This window comes from Rana temporaria, chromosome 4 (genome assembly GCF_905171775.1).
Source record: "Rana temporaria chromosome 4, aRanTem1.1, whole genome shotgun sequence".
Classification (NCBI taxonomy): domain Eukaryota; kingdom Metazoa; phylum Chordata; class Amphibia; order Anura; family Ranidae; genus Rana; species Rana temporaria.
In genome coordinates this window covers 342,709,038-342,729,209 of record NC_053492.1, presented here as the reverse complement: position 1 = coordinate 342,729,209, position 20,172 = coordinate 342,709,038, and the positions used below count along the sequence as shown (strand labels likewise).

At 44.1% G+C, this 20,172-nt stretch overlaps 1 protein-coding gene across 2 annotated transcripts in view; it reads right to left on the bottom strand.

Annotated features, from left to right (window-relative positions):
- Positions 1-5,043: 5,043 nt before the first annotated feature.
- Positions 5,044-20,172, bottom strand: part of HEATR5B (HEAT repeat containing 5B) — a 110,447-nt gene continuing 95,318 nt past the window's right edge. For both annotated transcript variants that reach the window (XM_040350796.1, XM_040350797.1), the window contains exons 34-36: positions 12,016-12,167; positions 6,646-6,859; positions 5,044-5,663 (exon numbers count right to left, since the gene is read on the bottom strand). In XM_040350796.1, coding sequence (XP_040206730.1) covers positions 5,359-5,663; positions 6,646-6,859; positions 12,016-12,167 — 671 coding nt within the window. In that variant the 3' untranslated portion in view covers positions 5,044-5,358. The remainder of the gene's footprint in view (positions 5,664-6,645; positions 6,860-12,015; positions 12,168-20,172) is intronic.

Below are 20,172 nucleotides of genomic sequence, written 5' to 3'. Positions count from 1 at the left end.
CTTAACGACCGCCCACTGTATATGTACGTCGGTTTTTTAAAGATGGATATCTCGGTAACGGCAGCAGCTGCTGCCACAACCGAGATATCCTCCTTTAGTGTGAGCGGTCCTGTAAACGATAACGGCATTCGCCGCGAGATCGCCGTTATCGGTGGCGGGAGAGGGGCACCCCTCCCGCGCCCTTCGCTGCTTACCGGAGCTGTCGGTAGCGGCGGAGGCGATCGGGTCCTGCTGCCTGCTGTGTGGGGATGCAAGTGAGGGCAAGATGGCCCCCACCCGTCCCCATAGCATTGCTGGGCGGAAGTGACGTCAACACGTCAGTCCCGCCCATGCGTCTTAAAGAGACATTTTTTTGTTGTCATTTAAAAAAATGACAACATTTTCATTTTTTTTTTGCATTTAAGTCTAAATATGAGATCTGAGGTCTTTTTGACCCCAGATCTCATATTTAAGAGGACCTGTCATGCTTTTTTCTATTACAAGGGATGTTTACATTCCTTGTAATAGGAATAAAAGTGATATATATATATATATATATATATATTTTTTTTTTTATTTTTTATTTCAGTGTAAAAAAATTATAAAATAAATAAGAAAACAAAAATTTTTTTTTTCTAAAGCGCCCTGTCCCGACGAGCTCGCGCGCAGAAGCCAACGCATACGCGAGTAGCGCCTGCATAAGAAAACGGTGTTCAAACCACACAAGTGAGGCATCGCCGCGATTGTTAGAGCGAGAGCAATAATTCTAGCCCTAGACCTCCTCTGTAGCTCAAAAAATGCAACCTATAGAATTTTTTAAACGTCGCCTATCGAGATTTTTAAGGGTAAAAGTTTGACGCCATGCCACGAGCGGGCGCAATTTTTAAGCGTGACATGTTGGGTATCATTTTACTCGGCGTAACATTATCTTTCACAATATATAAAAAAATTGGGCCAAATTTATTGTTGTCTTATTTTCTTATTCAAAAAAGTAAATTTTTTCCAAAAAAGGTGCGCTTGTAAGACCGCTGCGCAAATACGGTGTGACAAAAAGTATTGCAATGACTGCCATTTTATTCTCTAGGGTGTTAGAAAAAAATATATATAATGTTTGGGGGTTTTAAGTAATTTTCTAGCAAAAAAAACTGTTTTAGTCTTGTAAACACCAAATCTGAAAAACACCTTACGTCCTTAAGTGGTTAATAAGACACGTGGCCACTCATTAAAATTTGAAGAAAAGAGGTTTAACCTTAAACTACATAGAGGGTTTTTTTACTGTAAGGGCCCTTTTACACTGGGGCATTTTTCAAGCGCTTTAGCGTTAAAAAAAGCGCCTGTAAAACGCCTGAAAGAAGCTGCATCTGCAATCCCAATGTGAAAGCTCGAGTGCTTTCACACTAAAGCGCCTGAAAAACACCCCAGTGTGAAAGTGGTCTTAGCGTTAAAAAAAGCGCCTGAAAGAAGCTGCATCTGCAATCCCAATGTGAAAGCCTGAGTGCTTTCACACTGAGGCGCTGAGCTGGCAGGGCGTCAAAAAAAGTCCTGCATGCAGCTTCTTTGCAGCGCTTTAGACCCCTTTCACACTGGGGCGTTTTTCGGGCGTTTTTTAGGCGCTTTGGCGTTTAAAAAAAGCCTGTAAAGCGCCTGAAAGAAGCCTCATCTGCAATCCCAATGTGAAAGCCCAAGTGCTTTCAGAGGCCTTTCACACTGCCAGCGCCCGAAAAACGCTGGTAAAGCGCTGCTAAGACCCCTTTCACACTGAGGCGCTTTGGCGTTAAAAAAAGCTTCCTCAATGGGAAGGGGGCTTTAGGAGCGGTGTATTAACCGCTCCTAAAGCGCTTCAAAGAAGCTGCATGCAGGACTTTTTTTGACGCCCTGCCAGCTCAGCGCCTCAGTGTGAAAGCACTCAGGCTTTCACATTGGGATTGCAGATGCAGCTTCTTTCAGGCGCTTTTTTTTAACGCTAAGACCATTTTCACACTGGGGTGTTTTTCAGGCGCTTTAGTGTGAAAGCACTCGAGCTTTCACATTGGGATTGCAGATGCAGCTTCTTTCAGGCGTTTTACAGGCGCTTTTTTTAACGCTAAAGCGCTTGAAAAATGCCCCAGTGTGAAAGGGCCCTTAGGAGCGGTTAATACACCGCTCCTAAAGCCCCCTTCCCATTGAGGAAGCTTTTTTTAACGCCAAAGCGCCTGAAAAGCGCCTCAGTGTGAAAGGGGTCTTAGCAGCGCTTTACCAGCGTTTTTCGGGCGCTGGCAGTGTGAAAGGCCTCTGAAAGCACTTGGGCTTTCACATTGGGATTGCAGATGAGGCTTCTTTCAGGCACTTTACAGGCTTTTTTTAAACGCCAAAGCGCCTAAAAAACGCCCGAAAAACGCCCCAGTGTGAAAGGGGTCTAAGAGTGGCAAGTATGTGGAATTCCCTTCCACAGGCAGTGTTCTCAGCGAGGGAGCATCGATAGTTTCAAGAAACTATTAGGTAAGCACCTGAACGGCCACAACATACAGGGATATACAAATACCGACATATATTCACACATATAGGTTGGACTTGATGGTCTTTTTTCAACCTCGCCTACTATGTAACCTTGTGCAGCACACATATATTTTGTGTGCTTGTGTAGGCTTTTAAACGGTTTGAAACAAAATCTACTTGTAAGTGTTAAAGATGCTATATTTTACTACACATCAATGTGTACAAGTTTATTGTTTTAAGCTGAAAATCAACAAATTATTCAGGATTAAATTTGAATGTATGTTACTATTTTCAATCCATTTTCTTGTACCATAAGGTGTCTGTAAACATGCTGAGAATGTACAGAGGCTGAATATCTACAATTGATTAGACAGATGAATGTAACAATAAAATCCACTTTAAATATTTACAACCAGTACAACACAAATTCATGGTTACCCAATAAGCAAAAACACACATTCATAAAGTATGTTAAAACCAGAAATGGTACTTCCTATATTCAGTGTGTGTGTGTGTGTGTGTGTGTGTGTGTGTGTGTGTGTGTGTGTGTACACAGTATATATAAAATTCAGAAAGCAAAAGCAAACAGTAGAAACAAATGTTGCAGTACGAATCCATAATATTTTACCTTTGAAACAAGTGACAGATACTTTTCATTGTGTTATATTGAATATCCAAAGAATAGTCTAAGTGCAAAATAAGTGCAGGCTACACCCTAGTGTTTCAGGGAGATCATATATTTGTGCAATTTTTACTCTTAATAATGCTGAAAGCCTGTTTTTCAACTTCTGTATTATTTGATGTCAGGCAAAGGAGTTGGGAGGTCTCTGCAGGCAGTCTGTGCCTGCTGTACAGAACATTTACATATTTTGTCCAAGCCTAATGTAAAGTACGCTTTAAGCTATACATTCTACTTGCTTCAAGCTAAAGTTAGGAATACACTAGTAGATTTTTGTACATTCAAGGACTTGAAAAATGTTGCTTGCAAGTACAGTAAAACCTTGGTTTGAGAGCGTTTTGCAAAACAAGCAACATTTTTTGATAAATTTTGACTTGATATACAAGTAGTCATGTCGCAACTGAATATAAAAGACGAGAGGCGCGGTAGCAATATGATTACATTTAATGAAGGTACAACATTTAGCAACTTACATGGTTGATGATTAAAAGAGGCACATCTAAGTATGCAGGCATCCGGGGTAAACCTGTCCACATAGACCGTCCTCCACAACGCCATCAACGTCATCCTTTCCATGCTGCTCTCCACGATTTTTTCAAGGCACGCTTTCAGATCGCTTTACTGCAGGGTAGTCTTCCCAGTCACAATTGCAGACTGACAGAGGTGTGTCTGTGTGGACAGCTTTACCCGGGATGCCTGCATACTTGGATGTGCCTGTTCTAATCATCAGCCATACGAGTTGCTAAATGTTGTACCTTCATTAATGTAACCATATTGCTACACTTCTCTTCTCTTTTATACACAGTAGCTCCTGCTGGATTTTGCTTCTAATCCCCTTGTGGAGGCTGCCATTTGTGGATGGACATTTTATGGTTACACAACCTTTTCACATTGCTATAATCTTTTTATATGGACTATAAACTGAAAGACTTATGAATAAATGGTTGTGGAACGAATCATCCGAGTTACCATTATTTCTTAGGGGGAAGAAATTCACAAGTGCTTTGGATTACAAGCATGATATCTGGAACCAATTATGCTCGCAAACCAAGGTTTTACCATAGTTAAGAATTGAATTTGCCTTTAACATTTAATTTTGGAATGAAATACACTATAATGCCGCGTACACACGATCATTTTTCAGCATGAAAGAAAACGTTGTTTTTCAGCATGCCTAAAAAACAACATTTTTCCAACTTCATCATGAAAACGACGTTGCCTACACACCATCGTTTAAAAAAAAATGATCTAGCAAAGCGCGGCGACGTACAACACGTACAACGGCACTTTAAAGGGGAAGTTCCATTCGCCTTTGAGCTGCTTTAGCTGATTCCGTGTTAGTAAAAGACGATTCCCGCTTTTTTGTCGGTTACAGCGTGATGAATGTGTTTACTCCATTACGAATGGTAGTTTTACCAGAACGCGCGCTCCCGTCTCATAACTTGCTTCTGAGCATGCGTGGGTTTATTTAATCGTTTTAGCCCACACACGATCATTTTTTACAACCCGAAAAACGGCATAGTTTAAAACGACGTTAAAAAATGCAGCATGTTCGGGAAAAAAAATTGACGTTTTTCAGAACCTGAAAAATGATGTGAAGCCCACACACGATCATTTTAAATGACGTTTTTGAAAGACAACGTTTTCTTCATGCTGAAAAATGATCGTGTGTACGCGGCATTAGAAATGTGTTCAAATGAAAAATGTTTCTCGGTGCTCCATCGAATCTTCTTGTCACTGCAGTCAAAAACAAAATGCCAATTTGACCCCACTAACCAGTGGCAGCTGTTTTCATGATACGTGTGCTATGACTTGCTAGCTAAACCTATGTGACTGGGCGATTACCTAAACTTTAAACATTAACAGGATTTTATTTATAAATATATATTCAAAAATGCTGATGGAGCCAATTTCATTAAAAACATAAGCTTTTTTTGCATAAAAATGACTCACAAGTAAAAATGATGGTCATATGTATTTTGGGTCAGAGGCCAGAATTTTGACAAGGTGCAAATGAAAGACAATGGCTGTGGATGTAAAAGTTTAAAAACAAAAATGTGCTTTAGAAAGCATGAAATACACATAAAGAAAATAGATCTACATAGATAAACTAGTGTTAATGTTTTCAATGCTGGAAAAGTTCCTTGTAAAAAGTCCATCAGAATGTGTTTCAGAATAAAGTCAGCGGGACTTTCAGGAAAGCCAACTGCTGAGCTGCTCTGTAGTTAGAAGAAATTAGTCTTGAGTTTGATGGTGGGTGCACTTTGTATGGTAGGAGCAGGCTGTCGAGAGGCAGCTTTAGCCTTGCTGGCCTGATTAGCTCTAATGGCAGTTTCTAAGCATGCTTTCAACTCTGGAGCAGCTCCCATAACAGTTTTAAATGCATGAGGATAAAGAGGACCAATACGCATCAAGTTCTGCAGTGCAAACTCATGAAGATCCTTTGAGGAGGGCGATGCCGAGCTGAAAGCATTGTCATCCAGCAAATAAGAAATCAATGTTGGAACCAGCAGAGCAAGAAGCTGGACTCCTGTGAAGAAAAAAAAATATGTTAAAAATGTAACTGTAGAAAAGTTATCCCACCTATAATATATAAAAAGTGCATGCCCATATCATAAAATGTTTGTAAATATTTTATTCTGTCTTTTCATGTGAAAACACTGAAGAAATTACACTTTGCACACACTTTTTACATTTACTGTACATGCAAACAGAAAGGGGCAGATCCTCAAAGGCATTACGCCGGCGTATCTGTTGATACGCCGCGTAATTTCAAATTTTGCGCGTCGTATCTTTTGGTTGGTATCCACCAGATACGACGGCATCTGTCTTAGATCCGACAGGCGTACGCCTTAGTACGCCGTCAGATCTAAGATGCAACTTTCCGGCGGCCGCTGGGTGGCGTTTCAGTCGTTTTCCGCGTCGAGTATGCAAATTAGCTATTTCCGACGATCCACAAACGTACGAGCGGCCGTCGCATTTTCTTACGTCATTTTTTTCCGGCGTATAGTTAAAGCTGCTATTTGGTGGCGTACTCAATGTTAAGTATGGCCGTCGTTCCCGCGTATAATTTTAAATATTCTACGTCGTTTGCGTAAGTCATCCGTGAATGGGGCTGGACGCCATTTACGTTCACGTCAAACCAATGACGTCCTTGCGACGTCATTTAGCGCAATGCACGGTGGGAAATTTAGGGACGGCGCATGCACAGTTCGTTCGGCGCTGGGACGCGCTTCATTTAAATGAAACACGCCCCCTACTCGCCGCATTTGAATTCCCTGCCGTTATGCCGCGAGAGATACACTACGCCGCCGTAACTTACGGCGCAAATTCTTTATGGATTCGAACCAAAGCCAGGTAAGGTACGGCGGCGTAGCGTATCTCAGATACGCTGCGCTGGGGCAGATCTTTGTGGAGCTGCCCCAAAGTAACTATGAGCCATCTTCTTTGGTGAAATGCTAAAATATTTCTTGATAGTAAGTAAATAGCAAAAAAAAAAAAAGTGTACTTACTATTTTTTTCTTCTCCCAAAGCAACTACAGTCTCCAATACTTTAATTCCTTCCTGCACTGCCAGCAACTCTGTGCCGTTACTTGGTCTTTTTCTTGCAACAGCCTTTAGATTTTCTACCATGATGGGAGCAAGTGCATGAATATAAGGAGTAGAGAGAGCTCGATTGGAGTGCTGGAACACGGACAATATAAGCTGGTAACATTTTGCTTGCACCTGTAAAATAGAAACATGATAAATTATCAGTTCTGTTATGGATACTGAGGCCATCACAAAAGACGTTCTCAATTTTATAATCATCTGATACAAAGAATAAAAAATCAGCCTTACAGGGATCCATCAAGCACTATTTTTAATTAAATTGGCCACATAACCCAGCTGCTGTTTTTATAATCTTCCCCTTACTGTAAAAGGGCATTTTTCTTTTTTATAGCATACTTGAAACATATACAAAGAAAGGGTGTATGGACACCTCTCTTCTAGAAAAATGGATTTCACACCCAACTTGTATTCAGCCCTGTGCAGTGACCTTACCCTCCTGGCAGGGTAATGTTCAATTCCATTCAAATTGGCCAACAGAGAGGACTATTTTAGGAAATACCCTTTTTATTAAACTGTCAAGACAGTGAAATGTAAAAAAGTTGTCCTGTTACACATCTCAAAAAAGCAGCATTCAGAAGACAGAGCAATAATAACCAGTCCTAGACCTTGGATGTGAAAGAAATAACCCAACAAAAACTCAAAAAGGTTGCAAGGGTGTATCTTTGCCTTTGTCCTCTTCACTCGTCACAGCTCTCCTGCCACTAGCACCGGCAATTGCTTTGCCTCGCTGGGTCTGCAAGTGTTACTTAAAAATTATGCTCAGTGAAATGGTTACATCGGTTTTCATTTTCGTGTACATCAAAAAAGGAGACTTTTAATCTACACATAACATCTGTTAAAGCAACCTTAAGAGAGGGGAAAAAAAACAAAACGAACCCCTTCTTCCCCTATTATTTGTTACAACATGATTTTTTTTACCTACATTAAATACCCTTTATTTCTTTACCTGTTTAGTATTTAAGCACATTGAAGTACATAGGATTGGGTTATACAGCCACCAACAGGAGGATTTGGACACTGACACACAAAAAAAACAACACGTGACCAGCCTGGATTACATTTCCCACTCTCAGCATGCCCCAGTTAGTATAAAAGCACTATTAGGTGTAAGATCGCAAACTGAGGAGTGGGACCTGCATCCCTCAATGAGCTCCAAGAAACGGTAAAAAAATATTTATTTTCCTTTCTAGTTCAAGGGACACAGGATTTAGAGGCAACATGAACAATCTATAAGCAGTCCAACTGAGGGCTGGGCAACAGTAACAAAAACACAGGCCCACATACCAAAACAATGAAACTAGGAGTTCCCTGCAGCTTAAAGAGCTGCCTGAAGGACCTTCTGTCCAAAACTGGCATGTTAAAATGTACAATGCCTTGCAAAAGTATTCACCCCCTTGCCGTTTAACCTATTTTGTTACATTACAGCCTTTAGTTAAATCTTTTCCTAATCCGAATTATATGTGATGGATCAGAACACAATAGTCTAAATTGGTGAAGTAAAATTAGAAAAAAATAAAAATAAATTATATATATATATATATATATATACATATACACACACACATATACACACACATATATATATATATATATACACACACACACATAAATTTTTTTCAAAAATAAAAAACTGATAATTGGCATGTGCTTATGTATTGCGCCTTTGTTATGAAGCCCAATAAAAGTTACGGTGCGACCATTTACCTTCAGAAGTCACATAATTAGTGAAATGATGTCCACCTGTGTGCAATCTAAGTGTCACATGATCTGTTATTACAGATCATAAATGTAAACACATGGTAATGCTCACCAGACCGACTCCGAAAAGTAGGCCAATTACAGTTGTATATATAAAAATGCAAAACTAAAAATATGTTTTAAACATCAATACATACATAAGACCACTACATACCAAAATTGAAAGTTAAAAAGAAGAAGAAAAATAAAGAAGAAAAATAAGTAAACAAGTCAAGCAAGAATACCCTGAGCACAAAAATGTCCAATGGACTTTAGGATTTATTAATAAATGTATATACTGTATAATTCTGTATTTATGTGGACATTTTCACTTCACTTTTATTGTCATATTTGTAATTTGAAGTTTTATGCCAACCTAACTTAATTAGCACTACACTTTGTTTTCACGTTTTTTTGCCATTTGTCTATTTGCAGTGTTAGCGGCTTACCTATAGGGCAGCGCGGTATTTTTCTGTATATAGGAGGGCATTAATCAGAGAGGCAGCACAGAGACCCAAGGTAACCCTGGAGGAGTTGCAGAGTTCCACAGCAGAGACTGGAGTATCTATACGTAGGACGACAATTAGCCGTACGCTCCATAGAGTTGGGCTTTATGGCAGAGTGGCCAGAAGAAAGCCATTACTTTCAGAAAAAAACTAAATGGCACGTTTTGCGAAAAGGCATGTGGGAGACTCCCAAAATGTATGGAGGAAGGTGCTCTGGTCTGATGAAACTAAAATTTTACTTTTTGCTCATCAAAGAAAACTCTGTCTGGTGCGAACCCAACGCATCACATCACCCAAAGAACACCATCCCCACAGTGAAATATGGTGGTGGCAGCATCATGCTGTGGGGATGTTTTTCAGCGGTTGGGACTGGGAAACTGGTCAGAATTGAGGGAAAGATGGATGGTGCTAAATACAGGGATATTCTTGAGCAAAACCAGTACCACCGTGTGTGATTTGAGGATAGGACAGAGGTTCGCTTTCCAGCGCTGCTAAAGCAACACTTGAGTGGTTTAAGGACAAACATGTAAATGTGTTGGAATGGCCTAGTCAAAGCCCAGACCTCAATCCAAGAGAAAATCTGTGGTCAGACTTAAAGATTGCCGTTCACAAGCGCAAACCATCCAACTTGAAGGAGCTGGAGCAGTTTTGCAAGGAGGAATGGGCAAAATGGGTAAGATGTGGCAAGCTCATAGAGACTTACTCAAAGCGACTTGGAGCTGTGATAGCCGCAAAAGGTGGGTCTACAAAGTATTGACTTTCAGGGGAGGGGGAATAATTGTGCACATTGACTTTTTCTGTTATTTTGTCCTAAAAAAAAAATCTTCAAAGTTGTGGGCACGTTCTGCAAATTAAATGATGCACATCCTCAAACAATCCATGTTAATTCCAGGTTGTGAGGCATCAAAACACGAAAAGGGGGAGGGGTGAACACTTTTGCAAGGCACTGTAAAGTGTAAACGGAAGACCAGGTGGCAGCCTTGCAAATCTGTTAAACAGTTGCCAGATGCCAATAATTCCAAGAGGCACTCACAGATCTAGTGTAGTGATCTTTGACAAGAAAGCCAGGAACCCGATCTGCCAAGCTTAAATAAATGATCAAAAGAAAGACAACCTATTACATGCTGCGAGGATGCTCCAAAATTCTGGAGTGAGATTGAGTAAATAGAACTGCTTTAAAAGAGGACACCATCAATCACAGCACTCACATGCAGCTTCCTGGAAGGCCATGGTCAGGACTGAAGAACTGTTGTAATGGAATCAGAGGATTTCTCAATGTTCAAAATGTATCCAAAATCCTCTAAGGTCCACAGCGTGATTGACCCACTGGAGTTCAGGGTAAGCTCACGTAACAGATCATTGAGGCTCGGTTCATACTATCGCCGCATCGGCCGCACAGCAGGGGTCCGGTGCGTGCTGGGTCACAATTTAAGGTCCGATTTCAGCCCAAATTATGGGCTAAATTCGGACCTGAAATGCACCAAAAAAGCACACGTTTTTCCAGCAATTCGCACCGGACCTGCTGCGTAGATATGCAAACCGGCTTCATAGAGAGCCAGTCACATTCTCCTGCTATGCAAATTGGATGCAGGGAAAAACCCTCATCCAATTCGCATAGGTGTGAACCGAGCCTAAAATATAGTATCTATAATATACATAAACAAACACACACACACTCAGGACCAACTGGATAAACCAGTGTCTTTATTCAACCTTTCCAACTATGCAAAGTTGAGATTTGATGACTGGGATACCTTTGAAAGGAAGAAGGCCCAGAACCGATGACAAGACTATGGCAAAGCCAATAAATTGCTGGTGATCTAGAAAGATAGGCATGTGCAAATGCATTTTTAATGCATGCCAAGTCGTCTTCATGATGAAGGGAAGCAATAACTAACCAAATAGATTTCACCCAAAACTTTTCAGTTCGTACAGAGGTGTTGAGTGCCTTCAAATCCAGGATGGGGTTCAGAACCGTAAACAGGCTTGGAAAAAAAATTGAAATCTTTCAGTTGAAGGAACAATAACTTCCTGGTTCAAGAAAGGAAAGTCGGTCTGGTTGATTTTGAAGAGAAACAGGAAAATGTGAGGCAAAATAAATAAAATAAAAATCGAGATGGGAGATGAAGGTGAAACTATCTTGCAACTGGTGGGTACCACCTCTTGTACCCAAGCATTGGCTTTGTAAGCTTCCCAGATTCTACTTTAATATCATCAAGCAAGCTGCTTCCCTCAATGGACAATACAATGTGACACTAAACAAAAAAACATTTAAAGTTTAAAAAATAATGGTATAAAAAAAATGGGAAATGAAAATCACAAGAGAAAGAGGGAGTTAATTATAACTATATTTCAATTGTGTATTTAAAGCGGGGGTTCACCCTTAGAGGGCATTTTTCCCCCTTAGATTCCTGCTCGTTTTTACTAGGGGAATCGGCTATTTATTTTAAAATATGTGCAGTACTTACCCGTTTACGAGATGCATCCTCTCCGTCGCTTCCGGGTATGGGCTTCGGGAATGGGCGTTCCTTCTTGATTGACAGTCTTCCGAGAGGCTTCCGACGGTCGCATCCATCGCATCACGATTTTCCGAAAGAAGCCGAACGTCGGTGCGCAGGCGCAGTATAGAGCCGCACCGACGTTCGGCTTCTTTCGGCTACGAGTGACGCGACGGATGCGACCGTCGGAAGCCTCTCGGAAGGCTGTCACTCAAGAAGGAACGCCCGCTCCCGAAGACCCATACCCGGAAGCGACGGAAGAAGATGCAGCTCGAAAACCGGTAAGTACTGCTCATATTTTAATACAAATAGCCGATTCCCCTAGACCGAACGAGCAGGAAGCTAAGGGGATAACAATTTTTTTTTTACAAATGGGTGAACTCCCGCTTTAACTGTTTGCCCACATTTACACTTTATTACTTCACATTTAAAACCATCATTCTACAAAAATCTGTGACACATTTACATTAACCCCTGTAGGACAGAGGTAAGGCAGAAAATGTTTGGATTTTCCTTACAGCACACTCACCCAAGGGTCACTGGAGGTCATTGCAGCTTTGAACCTGTTTATGCATCCGGTCTGTAATGACTGCACCCCAATAAGCTCAGTGCTTGTAGACCACAGAAAAAGTACAACAGCCGTTAGTATGCTTACTTCATCTAGCATTTGCTTGGAGTCACCTGCCAATTGAAATAAAGAAGTAAGGTAAGGATATATATTAAACTTGGTGCCTTTCTAGCTGTTTTATAATAAACACAACATATCTACAACTAAATAATGCAAACAGATTTTATACAATTTGGACCAGACGACACTAGAAGATTGCATTAAAATAGGTATGAAGATAGAAGACTATCTTAATGCATTCTATGATCTTGCTGTGATCTCGACTTTCAATCACAGCCAGTGAAAAGAGACCATGCTGGGGGGGGGGGGGGGCCCTGAGCCGCACGCTTTGTTTGTCAATGGACACAGAGCCGGCTTGGGAGCGAGGGCGCACAAGGACTTCCATAAAAGGGGCTTGCTATGTGGAGTACTCAGCAGGGGGGATGTGCCCAGAGAACTGGAGGGGGGCCATAGAAGAGAAGGATTATGGCTTTTCTTTGCAAAACTATTGCACAATGCAGGCAAGAATAACATAACATTTTTGTTATTTTTTTATTAAATGCAAGGTCTGATGCACCCCAAACTGTGTGGAGAGAATAGAACCTTAAAGGAACACTAAAGTTAAAAATGTTTTTTTGAAAAATAACAAACATGTTATACTTACCTCCACTGTGCAGCTCGTTTTGCACAGAGTGTCCCCGAACCTGGTTTTCTAGGGTCCCTCGGCGGCTGTCTCGGCTCCTCCTCGCAAGAGATTTCCACCTTCATGCAAGCGAGCTTGCATGGTGGAAAGCTTTTGCGGGCCGCTTACGTGATACAGCGGCGGGCATAGCCACCGACTGTATCACTCGGGCCCTGCCCCCCGGCCCGCCGTGTCATCGGATGTGATTGACACCAGGGCCAGCCAACGGCTGCGCTGCCATCAACCCGTCCAGCCTAGCCAATCAACGGCCAGGCTGGGAACCGAAGAGGATCACAGGGACGCGCGCGGGACTTTCGAGGGGTGAGGTAAGTAAAACGGGGGTTCGGGGGGGGGGGGTCGTTACTGTTGGATGTTTTTTCACCTTAATGCATCCTATGCATTAAGGGGAAAAAACATCCACCTTTACAACCCCTTTAAAGCGATAATAAACTCAAAACTAAAAAGATTGATATAGTGCAGCTTACTAATTCTTAGATGTGGTGGCTGCACAGAGAGTGTTAGATGTGCTAGCAGATTTAGATGCACAAACACAATGAAGTTGGCTCTGTGACATTCTCCACAATGACAAGAAAAAGCTGCAGTATTTGGTGCCTAGAGCTCTTGTTTTATGATCAAGTCTACCAAGAGTCATTTTCTGGGGCCAGCGGCTCTTTCAGACAGAAACTATTCTGCAAGTGATTTGAATGCTGCACTGAACCAAAGACTAAACATACTCCCCTTAAATATGTTTTCACTTTTAAACCCCCCCTTTTTTTTATGTTGCTTACAGTGATTGTAACCCAAAAAAAAAAAAAATCCTGATCTGAGGGAGTGGTCTACCTCATCCAATGCCCCTGTTGGGAGGACCAAAAGGGCATCACAAATCCGGTTAAATTAACACATTGGCAACATTAGGAGACCAGGTACATAAGAGGGATCCTTCCAACACATTATTCATAGGGATAGACAAATACAGGCCCCATTGGAGAGGTAGCTCCCTAGTTAAAGAAATTTCCAAACAGGAAATGGCCTGGATATATCGTCTCAAAACGTATGTCCCGTTCAGCCTTAATGTCGATACGGACGTAAATGCCTTCATTAATAATTCATAACATCTGTCCAGCCAGTACCATCTGAGTGGTCAGGATCTATGTTTTACATTGTAGAGTTTTTGGGACTGTATAACAATTTCGTAAAGGCCGGTTGCGGTCATCTAATTGACTCCAAAAAAGGGATTTTTAATACAGCTTACCTGTAAAATCCTTTTCTTGGAGTACATCACGGGACACAGAGCGGCATATTCATTACTATGTGGGTTATATGGAGTACCTTCAGGTGATGGACACTGGCAATCTCAAACAGGAAGTGCCCCTCCCTATATAACCCCCTCCCATAGGAGGAGTACCTCAGTTTTGTAGCAAGCAGTATGCCTCCCAAAATGTTCCCCAAAAGAGGGGTGGGAGCTCTGTGTCCCGTGATGTACGCCAAGAAAAGGATTTTACAGGTAAGCTGTATTAAAAATCCCTTTTTCTTTATCGTACATCACGGGACACAGAGCGGCATATTCATTACTATGTGGGTTGTCCCAAAGCAATGCTTTTAATGAGGGGAGGGAGACATCTTCCCAAGACAAAGGATTTAATTTAGAGGTATACTCAAATAATAATAATAAATCCAACTTAGTCAAGAAAAATTAAATTTAAATTTTAACTCAAGGGTGCCCCCGATTCTGAGGGTCTTAAATTGCAGCCTGCAGCACTGCCTGCCCAAAGGCTGTATCAGTATTCCTTCTTACGTCCACCTGGTAAAATTTAGTAAACGTGTGGACTGAAGACCAGGTTGCCGCTTTGCATACTTGAGCCATAGAGATCTGATGGTGTGCTGCCCAGGAGGCGCCCATGGCCCTGGTAGAATGAGCCTTTACTGACAAAGGAGGAGGCAACCTCTTCAAGCCGTAGGCCTGAGTAATTAACTGTTTAATCCATCTCGAGATGGTGGATTTTGCAGCTGCCTGCCCTTTCTTGGGCCCATCCGGTAGAATGAACAACACATCTGTTTTCCGAATCTTCTCTGTAGCTTTAAGATAGGCCTTCATGGCCCTGACAATATCCAAGGTATGCAGCAACCCTTCCTTTCTGGAAGTAGGCTTCGGAAAGGATGGTAGTACCAAATCCTGGTTCAGGTGAAAACTGGATATAACCTTTGGTAGAAAGGAAGGATGAGGACGGAGAACCACCCTGTCCTTATGCAGAATAAGATATGGCTCCTTACAAGATAAGGCTGCCAATTCTGACACTCTTCTGGCGGAAACTATTGCAACCAGAAATACCAACTTCCTTGTCAGCAAAACCAAAGGAATCTCAGCCAACGGCTCAAAAGGTTGTTTCTGCAGAGTTGACAGAACAAGATTTAAATCCCACGGACAAAGTGGTGACTTAACCGGAGGATTAATACGCAAGACCCCCTGTATGAAGGTCTTAACCAGCGAGTGGGTGGCCAACAGCCTCTGAAACCACACTGACAAAGCTGAAATCTGTCCTTTGATTGTGCTTAATGCCAGGCCTTTATCCACTCCTAGCTGGAGAAAACTTAACACTCGATCAATGGTATACTTGCGGGAAAGCCATTTCTTGGACTCACACCAGCCTACATAGGCCTTCCAGACCCTGTAATAAATCACCCTGGAGACCGGCTTTCTAGCCCTGATCAGGGTAGAGATTACCTGCCTAGACAGCCCTCTACCCCTGAGAATCAGGGATTCAGCCGCCAGGCCGTCAAATTTAGACGCTGTAATGCAGGGTGGAGGATCGGGCCTTGCGAGAGTAGGTCTGGCCGTAGAGGAAGCGTCCAAGGGTCTCCCACTGCCATCTTTAGGCTTAGTGAGTACCATGCCCTCCTGGGCCATGCTGGAGCTACAAGGATGACTGGTTTGTGCTCCACCCTGATCCTGCGTAACAGGCGGGGTAGCAACTGTAGCGGGGGAAAGGCATATAGGAGTTTGAACTGATGCCAAGGGCAAACCAACGCATCGGCTCCGCAGGCCATAGGGTCCCGAGTCCGGGACATGAACCTGTCTAGCTTCTTGTTGAATCTCGATGCCATGACATCCACGTCCGGCATCCCCCACCTCTGGCAGATTACCTGAAAAATTTGCGGATGCAGAGACCATTCCCCTGGCGACAGAGTCTGACGACTCAAGAAGTCCGCCTGCAGGTTGTCCACCCCGGGAATGAATATTGCCGATATGCAGGGCACATGAGCTTCTGCCCACAGGAAAATCAAGCTCACCTCTCTCTGAGCTGCCTGACTCTTGGTCCCCCCTTGGTGGTTTATATATGCCACAGCTGTGGCATTATCCGATTGTATCCTCACCGGGAACCCCTGCAATTTGGCTGTCCAAGCCTCGAGGGCTAGCCGAGCAGCTCTGAGCTCCCAGATATTGATGGGCAACTGCCTCTCCGCCTGTGCCCAAGTACCTTGGCGAGTGCAACCCTCCAAGATCGCTCCCCAGCCCCTCAGGCTGGCATCTGTGGTCACTATCTTCCAGGCCACGGGGCTGAAAGATTTTCCCTTCAGTAGATTCTGAGGATTTAACCACCAGCACAGACTTTGCCGAACTCTTGATGAGAGTGGCAAAGGAAATTTCAAGGCCTGTGGCCTCTTGCTCCATGCTGACAGAATGGCTGCCTGTAGGATGCGAGTGTGGCTTTGAGCGTAAGGTACCGCCTCGAACGTGGCCACTAGCTTGCCTAGTAGTCGCATACATAGGCGAATAGTTGGTTCTCTTTTGCTTAGAACCAGATGTATCAAGTCTTTGATGGCCTCGACCTTTACCAGAGGCAGGAACACTCTTTGCTGCTCTGTGTCTAATGTCATGCCGAGGTATTCCAACCGTCTTGTGGGTTGGAATGCTGATTTTTCTCGGTTTAGGATCCAACCGAACCTTTCGAGGTACTGGACCGTGAGGGCCACTGCTCGTTCCAGGCAAGGAGACGAGTGATCTATGACTAGGAGGTCGTCCAGGTAGGCTAGGACCGTGACCCCTTGGATCCTTAGACTGGCTAGGATCTTCTTGAATACCCGGGGTGCCGTAGCCATCCCGAAAATGGAGCGCCACAAATTGGAAATGACGCTGGGCCACCGTTAAGCGGAGAAATCTTTGATGTGGCTGAAAAATTGGCACATGAAGGTAAACATCCTTTATGTCTATGGACGCCAGAAAGTCGTCCTTCTGGAGTGCGGCGGCTGCAGACCGAACAGATTCCATCCGGAAAGAACGAACCCTTAGGTAAACGTTTAAACCCTTTAGGTCCAAAATTGGCCTGACATCGCCGTTGGGCTTTGGAACGGTAAACAGATTGGAGTAGAACCCTAGCCCTTGCTCTTGGGCTGGTACCTCTACTATCACGCCCTGGCAAAGCAGATGATCCAACGCCGCCAGTAAAGAGGCCTTGTTTGTTGGATCGTTCGGTACCCTTGACTCCTGATAATGAGGTGGAGGAAACTCTAATCTGTAGCCTGTGGCCACGGAAGACCGGACCCATCTGTCGGGGATATCGGCTTCCCAAACCTCCGCAAAAAGACGAAGCCTTCCCCCCACCTTTGTGGGTGGGGGCGCCCCTTCATAAGGCAGATTTAGGGGCTGGCTTTGCTGGCTTACGATACCACTGCTTCTTGCCCCCAGAGGCCTGTCCCTGCGACTTATTGCTAAAGTTTGATCTCGCAGGAGGCCGTCGATACTGCCTGGAATTGGAGGGCCCCGGAATAGGGGAGAGCTGCCTTTTGAACGCAGGTCCCCGAAACTTCTTTTTGACTGGTAAAAGGGTACTTTTGCCACTCGATATAGTCTGAATATATTTATCTAGATCCTCTCCGAAGAGTCGACCTCCATGGAAGGGAAAACCTGCCAGAAGTTTTTTGCATGGGGGCTCAGCCGCCCAGTTCTTTAACCATAAGAGCCTTCTCATGTGTACTAAAAATAGTGACAAACGAGACGCCTGCTGAATGGAGTCCTTTATAGCATCCACCACAAAGCACAGGGCTCTAGGAATATCCGATAATTCTTCTGCCTGCTGGGCAGGAATGTCTTTAAGCATCTGTTTTGTCTGGTCTGTTAACGCCTGACAAACCCCAATAGCAGCCACTGCTGGCTGTATCACTGCACCTGACGTAGCAAAGGATGCCTTTAAAAGTGTCTCAAAACGCTTATCCACCGGTTCTTTAAACATCTGTATGTTTTCCACCGGGCAAGTTAAAGATTTATTTACACAAGAGATGGCGGCATCCACAGCTGGGAGAGCCCACTTCTTGGAAAATTTTTCTTCCATAGGGTAGATGATGGAAAATCTTTTAGGTGGTAAAAAGATTCTATCTGGTCGTATCCAATCCTGAAAGATCAGTTCCTCTAAAAGAGGATGGACCGGAAAAACAGCGTTGCTCAAAGGCGCTTTCAATGAACCTAAGGATGATACCGCCGAAGCCTGAGGCTCTGGTAAGGGCAACTTAAATGCCAGGCGGACCATGTCTGTCAATGACTGAATCCACAAACTTTCTGCCTGGGAGGCCGAGACTGGCTCCTCATAAGTAGACTCCTCATTCCCTGAACCCTCATGGTCCTGGTCTGAATGATTTTCCTGAGCTTCTAATTCTCCAAGGGAGAGAACCTCAGCATCTGGGGGTACACCCCCAGGTGACGGAGACCTAGTCCGCTTCTTGCCCGACATGGAATTGACTATCATAGTTGCCAATCTCTTCTCTAGTCCCCCTAAGGAAAGGGCTAGCATTTCCTCTGTGACAAACACAGGGTTGGGTGGATCTGATCTAGCCTCAGCACCAGACGCCCCTAATGGCTCAACCAAGGCACCCACTACTGGAATAATTTGTGGGGAGAGTACAGGCATATCCCGACTCGAACCTTCAGAATCTGAGGGGGAACCCTTTTGTCCTCTGGCACCTCTTGCCATTTCCCCTGATCCTGATGCTTTGGAAGCCATGGTACAATACCGAGGTACCCCTACTTACAACAACCAACTGATGTAGGTAGGAGAAAAAACTATGCGGTTTTAAGGGGACAGTAGTGAACAACTAATGCCCAAAAAACCCAATGGGGAGACCAGTTTGTGTCCCCCCTTTTTCTTGTCTTTTTTTTCAATTATGCATATATTTTTTTTTTTTTTTGGGGATTTTTGGATCCTGAGTCCCTTTTCCCCCTTTTCTATGGAATCACATTGTCTCCCCACAAGAGAAATTGCAAGAATCCACCTGCTGTAAGGAATTGTTTAGGCTAGATTGAAAAGCTAGTTCTGTTTGTCAGAACTGCAATACTCCCTTGCGCCACCGGGTGCCACTGTGCATCAGGCTTGCACTGCTGCCGCTCTGTGTCCTCCTCTCCTGAGCTCAGAAACAAACTGAGCTAATACAGCATAGAGGAAGGACCGCCCCTTCCTCTTACGTGAGATCCAACGTCCCGCCCCCCCCCCCCCTCTGAAAAACGGCGCGAATTTCGTTTTTTTTAATATATCGCTGTGCACGCGCCCGCGCGCGTGCCCGTGTCACGGGGGAGGCCATGGTGGAGGCAGCATGCTGCAGGGACGCTGGAGAAATGGACAGGACACAGAGGAAACATCCGCACGGCACCCGGCCAGGTAAGAACTTCCAGGTAGGCCCAGACACCTCCCTAGTTCAGGGTAAAGAGTAGGCACACACTAATACCCCACCTAGCGCCCAGCCAGATAGAACCTGCAACACATAGACCAGGGAGATCACACATATGGGGAGTAACAACACAGACCATCCTGTCTTACACAGACATAGTGGCCCCAGACTGCCAATGCAGGAGCAGGCAAACTCCCCCAAAAGATCCCCCTGGAGAGCCTGCTGACGAACCAAGTCCCGCAGGCCCCCCCTTCTTACCTGCTCCATGCCGCAGGACCTTGCACAGCAAGTGGTCCAATCTTCCCCCATCTCCGTGGGTGGCGTCTAGACCTTCAGGCCCTGGGGTCCTTTGAAGGAACCCACTGTCCTGGACCCATATAGCATCCTGGCAAACAGGGACTTTAGGCACCCCAAAAGGTTCTAAGTCCTGGGCCCAGGATTCAGCTCTCTGAAAGAGAAGCATTATGGGCAAAACCCCCTAGTTAGGGGCCCGGGTACTGTCCACTTTGGCTCTGAGGCACCTTGGACAGATCCGGTTAGCCTGCCTTGATCCCAAGGATGTGGAGGCAAAGCTATTCCATGACCAACACCTAAGACACTGGCGAAAAAACTGAGGTACTCCTCCTATGGGAGGGGGTTATATAGGGAGGGGAACTTCCTGTTTGAGATTGCCAGTGTCCATCACCTGAAGGTACTCCATATAACCCACATAGTAATGAATATGCCGCTCTGTGTCCCGTGAT